Source organism: Ostrea edulis, chromosome 10, assembly GCF_947568905.1.
Source record: "Ostrea edulis chromosome 10, xbOstEdul1.1, whole genome shotgun sequence".
In the NCBI taxonomy this organism is placed as follows: domain Eukaryota; kingdom Metazoa; phylum Mollusca; class Bivalvia; order Ostreida; family Ostreidae; genus Ostrea; species Ostrea edulis.
Window position 1 is genome coordinate 38,341,967 of NC_079173.1, and position 20,647 is coordinate 38,362,613.

Here is a 20,647-nt window from a genome sequence, read left to right on the forward strand (position 1 = left end):
TTTGAATGTTCTGTAATTGCATTTCTTTCATGAACATATCGGAGGAAATTATTTCACATGAAGGCATAAGCTGCTAGTCAAAGGTGATACTTACACCCTCTAAGAAGACTCTCTCACCTTTAGAATGTACACAGGAATTTATTTGCCCTGTCCTCACTTTTTAATTGTTTATGGGATTATGTGATTGATCAATAATTTCATTATTTATTTATTTTTTCGTTTGAAGACTCTTACTATGTTATTGAAGAATAAAATGAAAAAAAGAAAAAGAAAACGGTACCATAAATAAAATCAAAATGCTTAATTTAGAGTAGGTCTACCTGGAAACATTAGAGATGTAATCTGGTATCTAGGAGGGGTAAATATCACCTGTTGAGCGGTCACACCCGTCATGATACCTAGATATACCTTGATTATGCAATGAGTGTGCGATTCTGCATTGGGACTAATATTCAAATGTGTACATGCGCATTATCGACATAAGTTTCCTTGATTTGATATTTCAATTTCCAATTCCAGTTTCAATATTGTTTGAATGTTTAATGTTACACAAATTATATTAAGGTTTTTATTCTGCGTAATCATGCGATTAAGTTCAAAAGTTTCATATGCATTTGAAAACCAACTTGCAGGGTATGTGTGTAGTGAATTTTGGCGAGCATAGATATAAGGGATGATTGAGCAAATGAATAATGTACTTTAAATCCAAAAGATGGTGTAGGACATATATACGCGAATATGTAACGTATGTTCTCACAAGACATTAGTACATTCATCGTACCGTTTTATAGTATGTATAGTAAGCGGTTGGAATACAGGTTTGATTTGTAAAACATGTGTCAGGTATGTGAAATACATGTTGCATATATATTCAAGAAGAATGACATTTCACGATTTCAAATATATATAATCAATGACCTGGAATACATTATTTCTAATAACATTAATTACAAGATGATGTAAAAATGCTGTCATTTCATAATTTTAAGGGAATTGTGTATCTAAGTATGAGAATATGGTATATATTTCATGTGATTTACATTGTCATTTACACTGTCGTTTGAAACAGAAAATAATGTTTTAAAATTTGCATATTCTTGATTACTACCAATATGTACAAATTAGTCAGCTGTATTGCAAGAAATTAATATTCATATCAATATTTATAGGCCTTGTCAATTTGCCAACGAATCAAAGATTTCATTTTGTAACGTTGTCATGTGATTATACATATACGTCGCGTCGCTGAATCAGGATGATTTCCTAATTAACAGAATTGATAATCGCTACAATAATGAAATGTACTGAAGTTTTAGTTGATTCCACTTGTGAGAACAGTGCTTGCACAAAATGTGAATTTAAATTTGACTTTAAAATACACGTTTTATCCTTTATTCAACGATAATCACTTTCAATCATATGTTGATGAACCGTGAAGATAACGAACAATAATCAATTTCATAAATCCTATGAGCATTACCAAATATAGAGTTGGACAGACATGGAATCCTCGACACACTAGAGGTACCGAGGAGGAGTAAGTATTCCTTGTCAACCTGTCACACCTTCTGTAAGCCCCATTTTTCCAGCAAACCTTTAAATATTACTTCTCCTAGGCATCTTATCCCACCTCTCATGTGCCCAGGGGTCATATTATGTCCTACTCTGCATTTAGTTTTAATTCTTCATATGTGTTTTAAGATTATTGTTCCTTATCTTTACCTTTTCGTTTTATGTTGACAGAAATAAAGGTTGGTGGAAAGGATATGAAAAATGTGATATCGTGGCAAATAAAACCTATGCCCATGTCTTACATTGAAGGGGGGTTAAAAGTCGTTCACAGTGAAAATATAGCATGCTGTACGTACATCTTATTTAGTTGTAGTGCAAGTAAGGGAATCCGTATGAAGGTACTTACAGTTCCTGTAAATTCCCCAGTTGATCAAATGTGCCAGTCTGTAATGTTGTTAGTTTATTGTCGCCAAGGTCTCTGAATGATGAAAAATCTTGATAAACTCAATTGATAAACTTTACAATGGTACAGTTATTTTGCAAGTTGATTCAATATGCAAGACAATATTGTTTTCACAAAATGCCACTTTGAACACCACGTTCAGATACATTAAGGGTGATTCATTTACTATCAACATTAATCATCAAGTCGATATGTAGATTACATATACTGCAGAAACTTCTCAATAAAATATTCAGCAATTTTAAGATTTAAAAGGAAATCATATGATGAAATATATTTGATATTCCGTAGCTTATTTTTGTTGCATACTCATTGAAGTATCTAATGAAATAACAGAACAGTTTAAGTGAACATGTCATTTAACATCATGAAGAAACAAAATACGTAATGGCGACATCAAACATGACTTTTGAAGCCCCTGTAACATCATCTTGTTTGTCAGTAGCTTGTCTCGATAAAAATGAATGATCATATGCAGCACAAGGTATTGCAGATCGAATCGGTTGAGGCATATATGCATCACATGCGAGTGATAATGGAATGATACTGCATAAATATGGTAAGTTGAGGATGGAGAATCTAAAATCACACCATTTTTCACAATGTTCCATTATCAGTTTGTCGCTAACATCTACATATATGTTCAAGAAAATAGGCAGATATGATGAAAATATGAGACAACCCGTTGTATCTTTTATTTCAAGTCCAATGGGATATATCAAATCAGCACATGCATGATAATGAACATTTTTTTAAAGATAAAACGTTGTTCATAGATCTAAATGTTGAGTGAAGGCCACTACAAAGAAATATTTCCTATCAGTATGTACGTTTTTTAATAAGCTCAGCCTCGTAAACATACCTAGTAATGCATAAGTGCAATTTGTGCCCATGGGAATTCCAACAGATTATTGGAAAACTCGACCCCTAAACACCACCATGACATTGCCAAGGCGAAACTCAAGCTGGTTATTAGTAACAACTTCATAGTTGTTTTATCAGAAATCAGAATGATGTTTCACACAGTGATTTTTCAATGACTTTTCAAAAGATATGAACATTTCCGTCTTCCATTTCTACTTGATAAACAACTGTCTATACCTATCGTGAGAACTATGCACGTAGCGTGTAGAAAAATCATACGTTTTCATTCTGTAGATTTTGGAACAGTTTGATTATTTCAAATTTACTAAAAGTTCTTCAGAATAGTTAATAATCCATGTTTGGTTTACGCTACTTCTGGAATAGTTCATGATATAATACATTTGAAGTGTATCCAATGACAGGTTGCGATTTTTAGAACTCTAAAGGGTTGCGATGACAAAAACGTTTCTACCTCTTCATCATGGGAACAATTACATTCAAACAACAAGCATGACGTCATATTATTCTATTGAGAAGAAAAATGACCAAACAATTGGTATGGAACACTTTGTAAAACACCCACCCTATGACATCTGTATTTTCAAATATAATCATTATAAAGATGATATAATTTACGAAATGCTGACTTTTAAATGAGACTATTGAAACCCCTGCGACATCAACTGATATATTTCAAGCACGTCCCGATTAAAAATTCATCATTTTCACAACACGCTCTTGCGCAATGAATCAGTTGAGATACATAAACACCGTGTTCAGGTGATGATATAGGTGCTACCGTAAAGATGGCGATGGAAACGTTGAAGTTAATTAGCCTTTTGATTTTACTTTCAGTAACACATTAAAAAATGAAGTATCCACATATAAAAGAAATGTGGAATATTCTTTGCCGCCTAGTATTGATAATTGAATGTGTTCTAATGAAGCGACATATGAATGACATCGAATATTGTCTATAGATAGAAAAAATACACAGATCTGTGTAAATATATAGTTTAAGGGTACATGTATATTAGAGCATTTTTCTAATGGAGAGTTTTTTTAAAAAATAAACGTATAGTAGTCACACATGAAATTGAAAAGAATAAACGTAGTGAATTTTGGTGAGCAATAATATAAGTTATGGCTAAAACATGTATGTGTGGAACGAATGAACAACAAAAGTTAAACGTATTGATACAATTATACATGGCATACATATGGAAATAGCTGATACACATTCTCACAAATACATGCATCAAACAGTTTTAAGGTATACAGAGTAAGTGATTGAAATGCAGGTGTGATTTGCAATGTATCTATCGTGCATGTGGAATGTACAATGCACGATTAGTTAAGAACAATGAAATATAATCTCAATGACCTGCAGTACATTACTTATATAAACATAATTCATGAACTTATCCATAGCTATAGTAATTTCATCATTTTGAAAAAGAGAAACATGCATTAAAATATCAAGAAATTGCTTTTTTATGTCATTTACAGTCTCAAATTTCATAATCATGATTACTCTTAGTATATACAAATTATCAAGTTGCATTGCAAATAACTGCTACCTATATCACGAAGTATGGGATCTCTAAATTCGCCAGCATATCAAATGTGCTATTTTGTACCGTTGTAATCTGATCGTGTGTGAGATCTCTGAATCGTAAAGATGTCCTGATTAACCTTTATTGATCATCGCTATAATGATAAAATATCATATTTTCTAAATTGATTCAATGCACGAGAGCATAGTGTTTGAAAAAAACAATGACTTTAACCAGGGCATTTAGATACATCAATGATGATTTATCTATTATCCAACAATAATCCTTGTCATTAATATGTCGATTAGACATAACGTGCTCCAGTTATCTCCAAATAAAGAAGCTCATGTTCTTCACCCTCTGTTTCATATTCAGGTGTTTTATTTCCGGTATTATACAGAGATGATGATAGCAAACTACCATATGACCCCAATTATAAATTATTATTTCAGATTATCCACTATCACCATATGTTCAACAATATTCCATTAAAACCTGGATATCGTATCCACCTGATCCGATGTTGCACCGCGTGCTCAATTTGGTCTGAATCAAAACAAGTTTTCAAAGTATCATTTCAAACGAAAGGGATGTATATGTGACAGCACCTTGTATGCAAATTTGCTTTGGAATGTGACTCAATATTCAAATGACACTATCGATCCTATATTTACGCATTTTATATCAAAGTATGAGAGTATTTTATGTACTCACTTTTAGATCATTTTTGTACTAGTTTCTTCAATGTATTTTGTGCTTTTAGGAAAGATGGTATATCACCTAGTCTAAAAATAAATGGTGATTTTGACAAAATGCATATTCCTAGTCTCTACGTGATATGCACATTTTTTCTTTTTAGAAATTTGCTTGTAGTAGTTTCCAATTCACATGCAACTGTACTTGCTATTTATTTTCTTCAATGAAGTTTGTTCTTTAGGGAAAGTTTCCTATCACCTAATCTGAGAAATAGTACACATTTTCATAAAATACATGTCGCCACGCTCTACTTGATAAACGTACGTTCCTTCGAAAGTTGTTTCCAGTAATTTTTAATTCAGATTTAACTCTATTGTTGAAAGCATTAACAAAAAAACCCAAAAAACAACAACACACAATTCAGAAGGAGATTATCAAATACAAAACAGGAAACGCATCAAATTCGGTTAAACTTGTTATTCCACGAAGATGTATCCCATTTATCCGTATTTGTAAAACCTAAGGTGACTGAAGGGGTTTTAAAAAAAACTTTCCTATTTTAAACAGTTATAAAACTATGTAAAATCGATTCTCTATTCCTTTTTCAAATCTCCCAATGTCTTCAGGAAAATAATTTTATCTACGTTGCTAGATATACAGACCGCAAAACATACAACTACACCTATGGAACGGTGAACAAACGTTGGGGGGTTTAGGAACAGACGGTTTTGTTTTTAAAACGAAAGCAGAACCCTGTGAACAGAGCAATGTTTAGTGAGAACGGAGCGGTTCTTTTCGAGAACGGAACGCGTTGCAACAGGATGGGAACGGACGGCATTGTGTGACTTCAAAAGCTGCATCTCACACACTGTCGGTACTTTTTATTCAATATTCATAGACAGTGAGGAAACGGGGGGGGGGGGGGGTGCCAAATAAATATTTATCTCATATAAGTTATAAATATCTAAAAATAGCAGTAACGTGGATGAACGTATACTAATACATGCAGTAGTATGTGCCTTGGATTCCACATGACGATATTTACAAGCATCAACTATCATAAATAAAAAGCGGCATCTTTAATTTAAAAAACAAAAATCGCGTTAGGTCATATTGAATACGACTTCAATAACATTGTCACCCTTCAGTAAACGTGTTATTATTGTTTTCAATTAGTTAGTGAAGATGTATTTTTGAAAGTGGAATTCAGTTTGTACATACATTACATACATTTCTAGTAAACTTTAAATCAATGATTGGTAATTATATAAATGTACATTGCAATGAATAAAGTGCACACAACCGTTTAATTTTTTTTTATCACTTACATACTGTATTTAGATACTTTTAAAATAGATCAATACAGGTTAATACAATTTAACTACAAATAAAGATTTATAATCAAAATCTGAACATCGTTAATAACAATTATTGTTATCATAAAAATGATTTGTTTTCTGTTTGAATTCGATAAGGTAATGTCCGCATTGTTTCAACGGACAGGGTGACTTATCATGATGATTGATTGCACACGTGATTGTACCCATTCGGTACAAATACATGAAAGGACTTCAAAGACACCTGTCAAAATTTAGAAAGGGGTATCAAGGAAGCCAATTTCACCCGAGACGGAGACTATAGGGTGGGCTCCTTGTCATTTCCCCCTTAAACTAGTAAATGCACACTGTTATTTTTGCAACTCCTAGTGTTTCGATCATTTCATGCCTATTTTAAAATTTGAAGACGACAAAAGCCACTTAAATATTAACACGTAAGCGATTATTTCCATTTTAATTTCACAACACTTTCACTTAAACATACCAAAGTCATACTAGTCTAGAACAAATACTACTTAAATAGATCTTATAATTCAACAGTTTGCTTCAAAATCCCCAAATTGATCAATTCAAAACAAAACACTGTACGAGTTCCTTTTCATGAACAGTACCATTATACTTATTTCTCTATTTCTGTTTCAAAATGAAAAATCCATTTTTACATAGTCTGCTGATTACAATTCAAATCGTTGGTAAAAGTTGATTTACCATTAATCCCAAAATAAAATTATTTTCTAATGTGTGGTGTTCAATTCGTAATTTATCTGTAAACTTTTATGTGTTTGAACTACGAAAAGTCCAGCCTTGTGCAAATTTCAAAATATTGAGTAAAGTGAAGAGGAACTAGTTTAGTCTTCTTTTATTTCGACGAAGCGTTATGTTAACCTGCAATGGCTGACTGACGCGGAAAGTCTGAATGACCATTCAGGAACAAATGGTTGGAGCGAACGGACGGTTTTAGATATAAAAATTAAAAAGGTATTATTTGGCCTAAAAACAGAGCACTTTGGTCTTGGAACGGAACGCTGAATGGTATAATCGGAGCAGTTGTGGGAGGGGAACGGTTACTTTTTAGCTGACCTGCTTTGATTTTCTGATGAAGCTGAGTTTATTCATAAACTTCTGAGAAGAAAAAAAAATCCTGTTAATTTTAACTTGACATTTAGAAAAGTTGACGATGTTTTGTCTATTAACAATAATCATTTTCATTTATACGGCGATCCAATATATTCTTGTGAACTCAAGATAAAAAACACCACGAAGTCCACCACATCTACTTTTGATTAGGAACATTATATCAAATGGATATTAACGGCAAAATAACAACTCTATTTTATGACAAAGAATATAGAAATAGGTCAGCCAACAAAGGGGCACAATCTATGCCAATGGGAATTCCAACAGACTGTCGTGAGATCTGATCACCAAGACCTTGTCATAGAGGAACTCGAGCATTTTTTTGTTTAAATTTTAACTTTGAAGTCATTGTGTATTGAATCAAAATGGCGTTTAGCGAAATGCTTTTTTAAGGACTGAACACTAGACACTATATTGAAGAAGCAACTGTTTATGATGTCAAAATGTCTAGTCTTTCATTTATCGTGAGGAATGGTTGTATAACGTGTTGAAATATATACGTTTCGATGTTGTTGATCTGGGAAACGTTTTGTGATTTAAAATTTCCTAAAAGTTTTAAAAGTTGTTTAAGAATCGACGAATTATTTTCTGGCATATGTTGTGACAACGTATGAAGGCAAAAATAACTCTCATAAATCCTACAAGGAGTATGCTTGAAGTTTCTCCTTCAAAGGTGTCATGTTTTCGTGAGGATCAAAGAAATACGCTTGATAGAACATTTACTGGGTCCAACAATGTATATGTGTTTGTAAGGGTTTCGTCAAGTTTAGAATTCCAGTATACATATGGTAATTCGTATACATCTCTCCCATTGACTGGGATACTAAATGTGTCTAAAACAAAAGCATGGTATTGAAGAATTTCATCTGTTGAAAGAGTAGTTAGAGTATAAGTACGATTATCAAATGGAGAATTAACGTCTCATCTAAACTAAAGTATCACATATCATAACGTAGTCCGGGATCATTAACGCATACGATAGTATATACACTATAATGATTCATGACATGGTCAATGATTGAATTTCAAGTGATTGATGTTGTGGTGTATGAGGATCTGAAAGACATTTTGAATCATTGACATGATGACGTAAACGAATCGAGAACATTATTAAATCCAAACAAGTTTTGATTAATTCGTATCATTGAAAACATTTACTTGTCATACAAATGATCGGTATCGATATCGATCTACTTAGAATGTCTGTAGATTTGTCGATGCATCACAAATTCCAGTCGGTAATGTTGCTATTTTATTGTTATTTAGAATCGTAAAAAATCCATTTTAGCCTTGATTAATCAACGCTTCAATGATGAAATACTTTATTTAGTTAACAGATTCAATATGAATATCTATTTTTAGCCATAATAATTTCCGTTCATGTTGATTAGAAATTATCCAGTCAACTTGAAATAAGAACACCATAGACCTTTCCACATTTGTTTAACATTCGGATCTTTTTCTTACAGAATACAGATAATTTTGTATCAATACATGCACTATAAAGATTCGTGAAATAAATATTGATTCATACGTGTAGGAGGATCTGAATCAGAATCTTTAGCACATTAATATCCTTTTTTTCATAATCACCCACATTTACATTAACAGGATTCATCTGTTATACAGATAGCTTGTGTCTATTTAGATATACTTAAAATGTCTCTAGCTTTTTCAATGCATCCACGATTCTGTTCGATAACCTTGTTATTCCATGGAAACCCAGACCTCTGAGTCGTAAAAACATCCTTATCAACTTTCTTTTATGAACGCTACAATGCTTAAACAAACTATTCTGTAAAGTGATTCAATATACAAAAACGTGGTATTTGCACTACACATGGCCTTAAATACGAGGCACCAATTGGGTCTTGATCTTTTTGTAAACCGAATTATGTCAGCAAAGAATAAATTTATTGATACCAAAATATGCTATAGATACTAATTTTATGCAAACATATTTTCTAATGACAAAAGACAATTTTGTTATATGAAATTATTTTTCATTTGCCAATAAAAAAAATGATTGTTGTCTTAACAGAATTCAATTTTGTCAATTGGGTATGCAAACATCAACTTATTATGTAATACAAAATAGACTTTTGTTATTTAATTTGCTAATTATACATCAAAAGTCAGTTTAATGGTTCAACATTGAATGTGTTCACACTATGTAGACGTCAAATGAGGCTTTGTACTCAAAATCCATTTTTGTATATACAAAATTGAGTCTTGTTTGACAAAAAATAAACTATCACAAGTGTAATACTTGCGTGAATATTCAACAAATATTTATTTACTACCATAGTATCCAAGTCTGATTAATCTTTACTAAAGAAAGGGCTAACTGAAAGAGTCTCTACCAATCGTTGATTGCCTTTCAAGTAAATGTAACAAAAATGAATTGTTATAAGAAAATGACATTTGTCTAAAGAGAGTATGTTTGTCATTTCTCCACTGAAGGAATGTCAATACATAATTTCCTGTTTAATGTCAGCATTTTGCAACTTATATGGTCGTTATAATGATCTAGTTTGCAATACAACCTATCAATGGATGACATGCTCTCTGACGTCTTTCATACCAATTGTTAGGCCGTTCTTGGTACGCTTATTCTATTTTTTTAAATTTAAAACCTGATCGAGAAATGGGTCTCATAGAGGGTGTGACCGGTCGACAGGGAATGATTACGCCTCCTAGACAACGGATCTCACTTCTGGTGTATCGAGTGGTCCGTATTTCCCCAACTATTCAACTTGTATTCCTGATAAAAGTTATAAGATTGATCACTGTTTCTTATCTGTACCTATGATAATTGAATGTATCATTTGTAAAACTATAGTTTTCTAATTTTCGTTATAACAGAATTTTCTTATATTTTTATTATTATTTTTCAACATTCTGTAAATAGTTCATGGTGTATCTTCATAATATATACATGTAATATAAAATTACAGAAGTGTTTATTTCTTTTAGAGAGGGAAAGAAGGAGAAAAAGGGAAAGAGAAAGAGCTATGAAAATGTCTGGTTCCATCTGTTCCAAAGGGCATCACAATCTTCAGTATCAGAATTTTTATAAGAATTGAATTTTTGTGTTTCATAGAATAACTTAAAAATGATGTTGCAAAACGCACACTCAAACTTTTCTTTGTACAGTTTGCTGTATAAATATAATACTTTAACCAAAGGATGAGAATATTTTGTATACCTTTGTTTTTCTCAAGGATGCTTACTATAAATCACAGAATTCAATATCGTCTAACGAAATTCAATCTCGTCTCACAAACCTAACTATTGTCAGAATTTGCCTCAGTTGTCTTTGCAGGTTAGTTTATATAATCCATATTAATGTAGTTTGTTAACTACAGCCCATTAAGGTCAAATATAATTAATTTGTGTCCATCCAATATTAGATTTCGAGTTCGAAATCATAAAAGTCTCATATCCCCACAATATCAAACACGAGAATTCGATTCCTTTAACCACGATTTATCTTTGTTCTAACAATAATTCCCAATCATTTGTTGATTAGATATTTTCCAATGAACTCGAATTAAGAACACCACATAACCTTCCACATTTGTTTTATGCTTATAAAGTTTTCATTACAGAACGGTTTCCATTAATGGCAAACGAACAGTTTAACTTTTTGGCATATCAGATTTTAGGTTCTCTATCCCAAGCTTCCTATATATGTGCCTCCCAACTGATTCAATGTTAAACTGTAAATTTTGCTTTTGATTATTTTGTTGTTGTAATTTTGCACAGACGAAAACACGTTTCCAAACTAAATCCTTACATGAAAAGAATATACGGTCGGTAATGTTTCATATGTAGAAATTTCTTCAAAATATATCCCAATATCAACTTACATTCACCGAATTTATCTCAAACTATGAAATGATTGCTATTTTTGATAGTATTTTAATCAGAGCCTTTTGTGCTTTTAGGAAATGTGATCTATCAACTAATCTCAGAATAGATAGTTATTTGGGCAAAATGAATGTCTCAAAGTTTTAGTTCATCAACACGTAGTCGGCTTTGAAAGATGACTATAGTAGTTTATGATTCAAACTCGGTACTTACAATTTAATCACCAAAATAACATCAGAAACGAACAATATAAAACATATAAATCAGGAAACACATCAGTTTGACCTATACATGTAATTCTTCAAAGGTGTATCTCACAATTCCGCATTTATAAAACTTAATATTACTGAGACGAGGTATAAGAGTTATGAGATTGACCACTGTTCGTTATCTTTGCCTTTTCATTCATAGCACTGTTGTTTTACAGCTTTGCTGATCTTCGCCAAGAAGTGAATTTTATTTGCCTTTCTAAATATGAAATCTAATGAGTGTTTTTCCTATCTTCAGTAACCTTTATTTCAAGTGGTAATATTAGGAGCGTTTGGATCATATATATGATAGTTCCAAAGCTCCGTGTTTACCCTCTATAAACTTTATGTTTGATGGAAATGAAATTGATCTTTGTTCATTATCTTCACTTGTCAATTGATCACCGTTAGGGATCTTCACTTTTTGATTTTAAATAATGAATCACACAGCATGATTTATTGTGATATCAGAAATACTATCATTGACACAAACAAAATCACACACACTATTATGATATATAAGATGATCGACGGTTGCAATTCAAAGGAATCATCAACAGGGGATGCTTACTCCTCCTAGGCACATGATCCCACCTCTGGTGTGTCCAGGGCTCCGTGTTTGTCTGATCCCACCTCTGGTTTGTCCAGGGGTCCGTTTTTGCCCAACTATATATTTTGTATTGCTTATAGGAGTTATGAGATTTATCACCGTTCGTTATCTTCACCTTGTATTAATAAGAATATAATGATCAGAAATAGGTTTTGTATTATTTCTATGGTAAGGTACAACTATCAATAACGTTTTCAAATGTGTTCACTTTTCCTATAATTACTCTCATTAACATGATTCATTTAGTATACACACATATTGTAAACATTTAGATAGCATGACAGGACTACACTTGATAACGTTTGTATTTAACTCAGAATCGTAAAAAAAATCTGATTAGTCTTAATCGGTCAACGGTAAATGCTGAAACACATTATTCTGGAAACGGATTCGTTGGGCGAGGAAATGGTACGTGCACTGAATACGGTTTTAAACACTAAAATTAGATCAATCAACTACTATTTATTTATTTTCTAATAATGATATAACCATATGTCGATTCGAAATGATCCAGTCAACCCGAAATAAGACGGCCACATAATTTTCCTTTTTTTACATTTAGGTTTCTTTCGTTGAAGAACGGAGATGATCAGTGTATACGAAATTTTTGTTTTTGTTTTGGAAAATGGGATAATTCCAGGTTTTCCACTGTCAGCTTCATTCAGTAATGTAAATGTAACGCTCTTTCAATATCATCTGATTATCATATTCATGTCTCCCAACAAATTCAATACACAAACACATATTCTGCTTTTGATTAATTTGGTAAGTAATTTCTCACTGATTGAAAAACAAGTTTCCAAACTATAATTCTAAATCAAAATAGATGTACGGTTTGTAATACTGTTTATGCAATTTGCTTAAACATGTGACCCAAAGCCAAAAAAGAAACTACTGACCTATGTGTATCGCAAAGTATAATAGAAGTGTTTACTCAACATTAAACGATTTTGATGATATTTTCATTAATGTATTCTGTGGTTATAGGAAAGGTGACTTATCAATTATTCTTCGAATTAGCAGGCATGTTGACAAGATGCATTTCGCCTGTGCCCATAGGTAGATACATAATCTAAATGCGTATCAAGATAAGTAGGGTCAGTTCTTTATTCGTTTTTCAGGATTACCCAATGCTGTTAAGAATATTATTTTATCTACGTTGGTAAATGTAAATCCGCATCTTTTTACTCCAAGGCTAATGTTCAAACACTGGATTCGATCTGTGGTATTTCCAGATGTCCGCGGGTACCCTTATTTATAGTTTGTTATTCATGGGGTTTATACAATTGATCACATTTGATTATGTTCACTTGCTCATTGATCACAGTTCAGTATTTTGACTTCTTCATGTAAAATAAGCTATTGCACACTGTGACTTATCGAGATGCCAGAGATTGTATTTTTGTATGAGTGACGTATATGACAATACCTACACTTTAATTATTCATGAGGTAAGTAACAACGAGTACTTCATTAGCTTATGCAAATGTGATACAGATCAGGTTTATTCACAGAGTGATGTGAAAAATAGAAAATGCTCAGAAATAGGAAATGGTCATAGTGAGATTGAATCGCAAGTGCTCAAAATCATCAATACGGAAAGTATATTTAGTGATAAAATTGATATGTAGGACAAAACAGAATGTTTGTCCAGACGGCAATATAACATAATAAGGATCGTGTCCTAAACCGTCAGAGTAGTGAAATTATGCAACGGAAAGGACTGTCGTGAGTCGTACCAGATGGCAGATATATTACGCGTTATGGGCCGCAAAAATGAATAGTTTGAAGTCTGCAATGTTTGGAGGTACTCTAGAGACCATGAGTGGGTCATTCATGCCTAGACAAGCATTTACCAAAACTGTCTAAATTCATCTACAGGATTGAAAACTGCATACAGAATAAAAGTTCTAAAAAAGAAAATTCGAAATGATTCAGTCAACCCATAAATCTGAATTTGCCAAATTATGTTAATTCTCAATAGGGATTTTGAAGTAAGACTTCACGCATGATACCAATAAAGGTCAGGGGGAGTCCATGTAAGGGTCGCTCAAGGCAAGGGGTGGAGTGTGTAAACTGCATCAGAGTGCACCTCAGGAAGTAACTCCAGCTACCAACATCAAATAAATCCTTCGTAAACAGTTGATTATTTCTACAAATCACGCAAACTTTCCTAATCCGGGGTACAGAAATGTAGAGGAAAGAATAAAGTGATATAATATTTTTTTTTTTTGATATGTGAAGCTACAATTCACAATTTTTGTTTTAATAGGATAATTACCGGTGCGATATCATGAGGTTCACTTCGATTTGATCAGTGAGCTGGGGATGCTTACTCCTCCTAGACATTTATTCCTGAATCTAGTATATCCAGAGATCCCTGTTTCCCCAACTCTTAATTTTGTTTTCCTTATAGGAGGTATTAGACAAATTGCATTGCAAACAGGATAATTTCAGGTTTTCCTTCGTCAGCTACCTATATCTGTGTAGGAATAATCCTCCCTTAACCTTGTCATGGCATCAATATGTTCTAACTGATTCAATAGACAAATATATCTTGCTGATGATCAATTTGATTTGTAATTTTGCACGGACCCAAAAGAAGTTATTAAATTAAAATATGTACAGGTGACATAAATTGTATGCACATTCCGATACAAATATGATCCAATATTAAAAAGGCACTAACAACTTATTTTTGCCGACTTTATTTCAAAATATGACAGGAATTTTTACTAAGCACTATACTATTTTGATTGTATTTTGATCGATGCGAGTTTTTGCTTTTAGGAAAGTTGGTTTATCAAATATTCTGAGAACGGAACGATGTTGGTCTTGGAGAGGAACGCTGAATGGTGCTAACGAAACAATCCAGAAGCTGATAATCTATAAAATACAAATCTTGGAAACGCATCAAATTCGGTTAAACTTGTAATTTAACGAAGATGTATCCTACATATCCGCATTTGTAAAACCTAAAATGATTTAGAGGGGGTTTTCGAAAAAAATATTTTATATTTTAAACGGCTATAAAGATATGTAAAATCGATTGTCTATTCCTTTTTCAACTTTATCCAATGCCCCCAGGAAAATAATCTCATCTAAGTTGCTAAATTTACAGACCACGAAACGTATAACTACACCTATAGAACGGTGCACAGACGTTTAACGGTTTTATGAACAAACGGTTTTGTTTTGAGAACGAACGCTGAACGCTGTGAACAGAATAGGTTTTAGTGATAACGGAACGGTGTTTTTCAAGAACGGAACACATTGCAACAAGATGGGAACGGAGGGTGTGATGTTGATTTCAAAATCTGCATCTCACACACTTTCGGTACTTTATATTCAATGTCCATAGCCATTGCGGGAACGAGGGAAGTTTTTTTGCCAACATAAAAAGTTTTCTCTCATTGAAATTATAAATATTTGAAAATAGCAGTAACGGGGATGAACGTACATTAATAGATGCAGTTGTATGCGCCTTGGATTCCACATGGGGATATATACATGCATCTACAGTACACGACACGAGTTTTATGCGTGTTCCACGCAACGCGGTGGAACAAATTTGACCCAAACACGGCGGACCTTTAAAATTGTCGGCACCTTTGAAGTCCTATTTTTTCGCGCGAGCTAGACATTGAAGTCCACGGGGGATCTCCGTAGATGCCACCGCGCATCTCCGTGGATGTTACCTGTACCTCCGTCGATGCCACCGTGTATCTCCATGTGATAAAACAAAGAAATAATTTCCGAAATATTCACCCAAAAAACCTTTTCGCTTGGCCAGCATGCATGCCCCCACCCCATTAATTATTTAGAAATTAGCTATCAATCATTAAATTCTTGTAATTGTTGTTTAATGATACGTTGGTGTTTTCGGTACATATTCGTATGTAGACTTCCCTGCAGACGTTCACATGTACATGTATATAGCTGACCTTAATCACATATTCCCAATTACAATGAAAACTTTACGTAAAAATAAACCATTGCTTATGGTACACATTTCTTTGAACTGCTATTTATCAAATTGAAATTACTGGCATGTGATTGTCGTTGTTCATTACCCTTCTTTTATTTGGTGAAATTGTGCTGCACGTGCCGTGAAACAATGTACCGACGAGTGGTAGAATAACACATGTTTACATTGGATATGAATTTCATTATGTACTCAACTGTGAAGCAATGTGAGCAAAGAATCAAATTTTTATCACGTAAACAAATAAATATTAAAAATATCTTTACTTTTAAACAAACCTTTAGAAAACTTCGTACTTTCATTAACCCTCTCTCTACCGTATCGGTCAATATGACCGATAGCGCGTAAAAACAGGGCTACGCAAAAGGAGTGTCTATAAATCTTTGAAACTACGGACGTAATATATATGTTTTATATATCATATTTTTGGAAATTGTCTATATTTTTTAACTATGCAAAAATCAATTGAATAAATAAAGCCATTAAATTAAAAAAAAGCATTTAAAATGAAAGATGACTTCGTCTAAATATGACGCAACGCTTTGTCGCAAGGCCATTTCCCCCTGGTTATGATTTTTTTTTATTTTCCCTATGAATGCCATATTTTTTTTTATTTTTGAAAAGTATATATTCCCTGCTTTCAGTACATATAAAAATTATTTTTAATGCCTGGCAAAGTTATAAGAAAATAGCAATTTTTTGCACATATACGTTGTTTTACGATTTTATTTCTCAATGTTTAAACAGATCGGCGTTTTATCTATATTTATATAGGGAAATAGGGAAAAGTAAATACATCCTGTAAAAGTAGAGGAAGTGTTCTTTTTGATGGACCCTTATTCATATTATAATTCTCGGTAGTTTTTATATTACGATAAAATGAAATTGGGACATGCTGCGCGGTTTTCTTAAAAATTAGTGACAAATCGACGTCGCTAACAGTAATCGACGCGCGTCGCACAATAAAGTGGTGAAAACTATTTGTATTGTCCTCTTTTAGTAAATTCAGTACCTGTTGATACACTAAAACAACATACATACACGAAGTTCGGTATTTATGTGAACATGTCTCTTTGCCTGTGATGTATATTATGCTATATATCAATAGAAATGTATTAACTCTTGCTAATATACCTCTTGGATTTAGACCAAAAATAATCATTGTAAACATGTATGATATGAAGGGGCGAGTAAAAAAAAAATCTCAAGAGAGGGGGCAAGTTGTCTTGAGGGCGAGTTGTCTTGGGGGCGAGTTGTCCTGATACCTCCTGTTCACTGAGTGGATTTGCCTGTAGTGTTTAAGATTAAGATGATTAATGAGCACTTTTAATTAAATTCAATAATAAGTTGCTGATCAATACCAAATAATTTACGATTTAAGGAACATATGATACAACCTTTTTTTTTCCAGAATACTTCATCTATGTTTATACAAGTAAAATGAATAAGTTAAACAATAAGTCGGTTAAAGTCACATAAATTTCATTCCCTCAATCTCCATCTTTTTTGAACCAATACAATTATTGATAAATACTTTATTGTTCAAATTTATAAGTGCAACGTATCCCTGTTTTAGATCCATCAAAAAAGCTTCCCAGTGCAGAAAGCAAAGACACGATTTGTCAAAACAAACTAAAATCAACGTTTGAAAATATGACACCTATAATTGCTAAATACTGTCACACAGGTATAATGGGGGGGGGGGGGGGGGGGGGGGGGGGGGGGGGGGGGGGCAAAACCACTCAAGGCAAAGTCACTCACTGACTCTGTGCAAACAGGTGATCGGGGCGAACACACCCGTTTGGATAATTAAACGTTGTGTTATAATTGACAAACAAAATGCAGTAACCTGCATACATGGGATCATTTGAACCCCTAAACTGTCCTCCCCCCTGCGGGAAAACATCCACTATTGACTAAGCTAATCCAGGTATACTAAATTTACTTATTTAGATAAATGTTACAAGTTGTAATTTACAGTGGCCAAATCTAGCTGCTATACAAATAAATGCTAAAAACATATTTACTTCAATAAAAACAGTTTGCTAATGTTTTTAAACCTAATCACAAGAGAAAACCCACCGGGTGACTGAATAAGCTTTTTTAAAAGCCAAAATTGTCAATAATTAGTAGTCCCGTGGTGATCCGGGTTAGAATAGGTCCTCAGTACCCCTTGTTTGTCGTAAGAGGCGACTAAATGGGGCGGTCCTTCGGAGGAGACCGCAAAAACCGAGGTCCCGTGTCACAGCAGGTGTGGCACGATAAAGATCCCTCCCTGCTCGGCTCGTAGATTTACCCCAAAACACCCAAAATACCCCAAAACACCCAAAAATACCCAAGAACACCCAAAAACACAATTTAAAAATAAAATATTGGTTAAAACTATGTTATTTACGCAGAAAACTGAACAATTTCGTCGTATATTATTTGAAATGGTATCAATATCCATAAAAGAGTTATTTCAAGATTGATAAATCGGTTAATTTTTCCTGCTCATCGGAGTCACATGACATATAAATGTATATTTTATATTTGAATAAAATCTAAAAAAAACAAAAGAAGAAAAACACTAACACAGCAACAGACTCCTCGAAGCCAGTCACAGGGACTTGGACACCAAACCACTCCCTGCTCAATGGCCATAAGTGCCGAGCATAGGTCTAAATTTCGCAGCCCTTCACCGGCAATGGTGACGTCTCCATATGAGTGAAATATTCTTGAGAGGGACGTTAAACAATATACAATCAATCAATAATTACCTTGCAGATATCTTGCGACTATTTTCCGCCATGTTGTTGACGCGCCTTTGGTATCTTTGTGCACAGTTATTGATGACGCGAATTTTACTCATAAAATTGCAAATGACAGTAATCTTTTTATATACTCAGCAACGTATTCGGCAGATGGATGGGAAGGGATTTAAGCTTTCACAATTAAATTTATGTGTCGTATTTAAGTAGCCAAATTGACTTGGGACCCCCACCCCCCCCCCCTTCTCTTGTAAAAAAAAGTCTCATAAATTGCAAATTAGGCCTAGATAAGTTTTGCATGGTACATGTAACAACAGTTAAGAGGTGGATCTCTGTTAGTTATCTTCACCTTTTAAATTATACATGTATGAAGAAAGGAACCTATATTTATAGTATATAGACTTAGTCAGTATCTACATATGTAGGTCCCTGGAATGCTGAATGATGAAAGTTAGGTCCCTGACTGAGAAAGTCGAGTACGTAGATAGGGGGATTTTTTTTTCAAATGAAGTTGAAATAGTTATGAATTAGACAAGAAAATTTCGGAATGAATAGAAATAAGTACATGTAATTGTAGGGAAAACAAACTTTTTTTTAAAATGACCCTATGGACAATTTATTATGGGGGGGGGGGGGTATCAAAGTGAGTGGTATATGAACGTCTTCCCCATCATCCAAATAAAAAAGTCTGGATCCACCTATGACATTCAACCAATAGCAACAAAATAAGTAAAGCTATTTAGAACATTTTCAATGTTATTTCAATATTTTCCAGGTCATGGGGAGGATGCAACAATTTTTTGAAGGGGGGGGGGGTCCAGGGTGATCCCACACTCATACATAGAATCATACACACAGGGAGAGAAAAATACCCCTTTAAATGATTTATTTAACATAGTTCCTTCGGAAAATGGCCCGAAAATGGCAAACGAGTTCGCTGGAATCTTCTGATAATATTAAATTGAAACCGCACATGTGACTTATCGTATATAAATAGATAGACTTTTTGTTTGTAAATTTGTAAACATTGTTGTGTGGGTGGGTAAGTAGTGAAGGTAAACAGATGAAAGGAAATGAGCGAGACTCTATCAAGCGAGTAGAATTAGTGCAGAGATTGCCAAGTAATTTTGAACTACTTTTTTTTATTCAAACTCATTAGACATATATTTCATAAATTACAGTAGCCTCTCTCTCTCTCTCTCTCTCTCTCTCTCTCTCTCTCTCTCTCTCTCTCTCTCTCTCTCTACAAAAGGGGGGGACCCATACCCACCGTCTTCAATATATTGCACTAAACTAAGTTATTATCACAATGGTAATTATTCGAGGGTCAATTATGCTGAAAATTAGTACATTTCTGAGTCTTCAAGTTTTATCGGACTTCTCATTTGCGCCATGAATGTTGATAATTACTGTTTATAATAGTGATAATATGATTAGACATTACAGCTGAGTTAATAGTTATGGTTGTTTATAGATGTGAAAAAATCATAATTATCCTATGCCGAGTAACAATAAAAATTGCTCCGTGTACTTAAATATTTAAGTTCTATCGGGCGGCCGGAGCCTGCATGTAGAAAAGGCACAAAGGGGGGTGGGGGGGGTCTTACATTTTGAAT

General features: G+C 33.5%; 1 protein-coding gene across 7 annotated transcripts in view; it reads right to left on the reverse strand.

Annotated features, from left to right (window-relative positions):
* Positions 1–20,647, reverse strand: part of LOC125666012 (leucine-rich repeat-containing protein 15-like) — a 304,143-nt gene that overhangs the window by 18,948 nt on the left and 264,548 nt on the right. For all 7 annotated transcript variants that reach the window (XM_056151253.1, XM_056151256.1, XM_056151251.1 and 4 more), the window contains one exon: positions 1,919–1,990. In XM_056151253.1, coding sequence (XP_056007228.1) covers positions 1,919–1,990 — 72 coding nt within the window. The remainder of the gene's footprint in view (positions 1–1,918; positions 1,991–20,647) is intronic.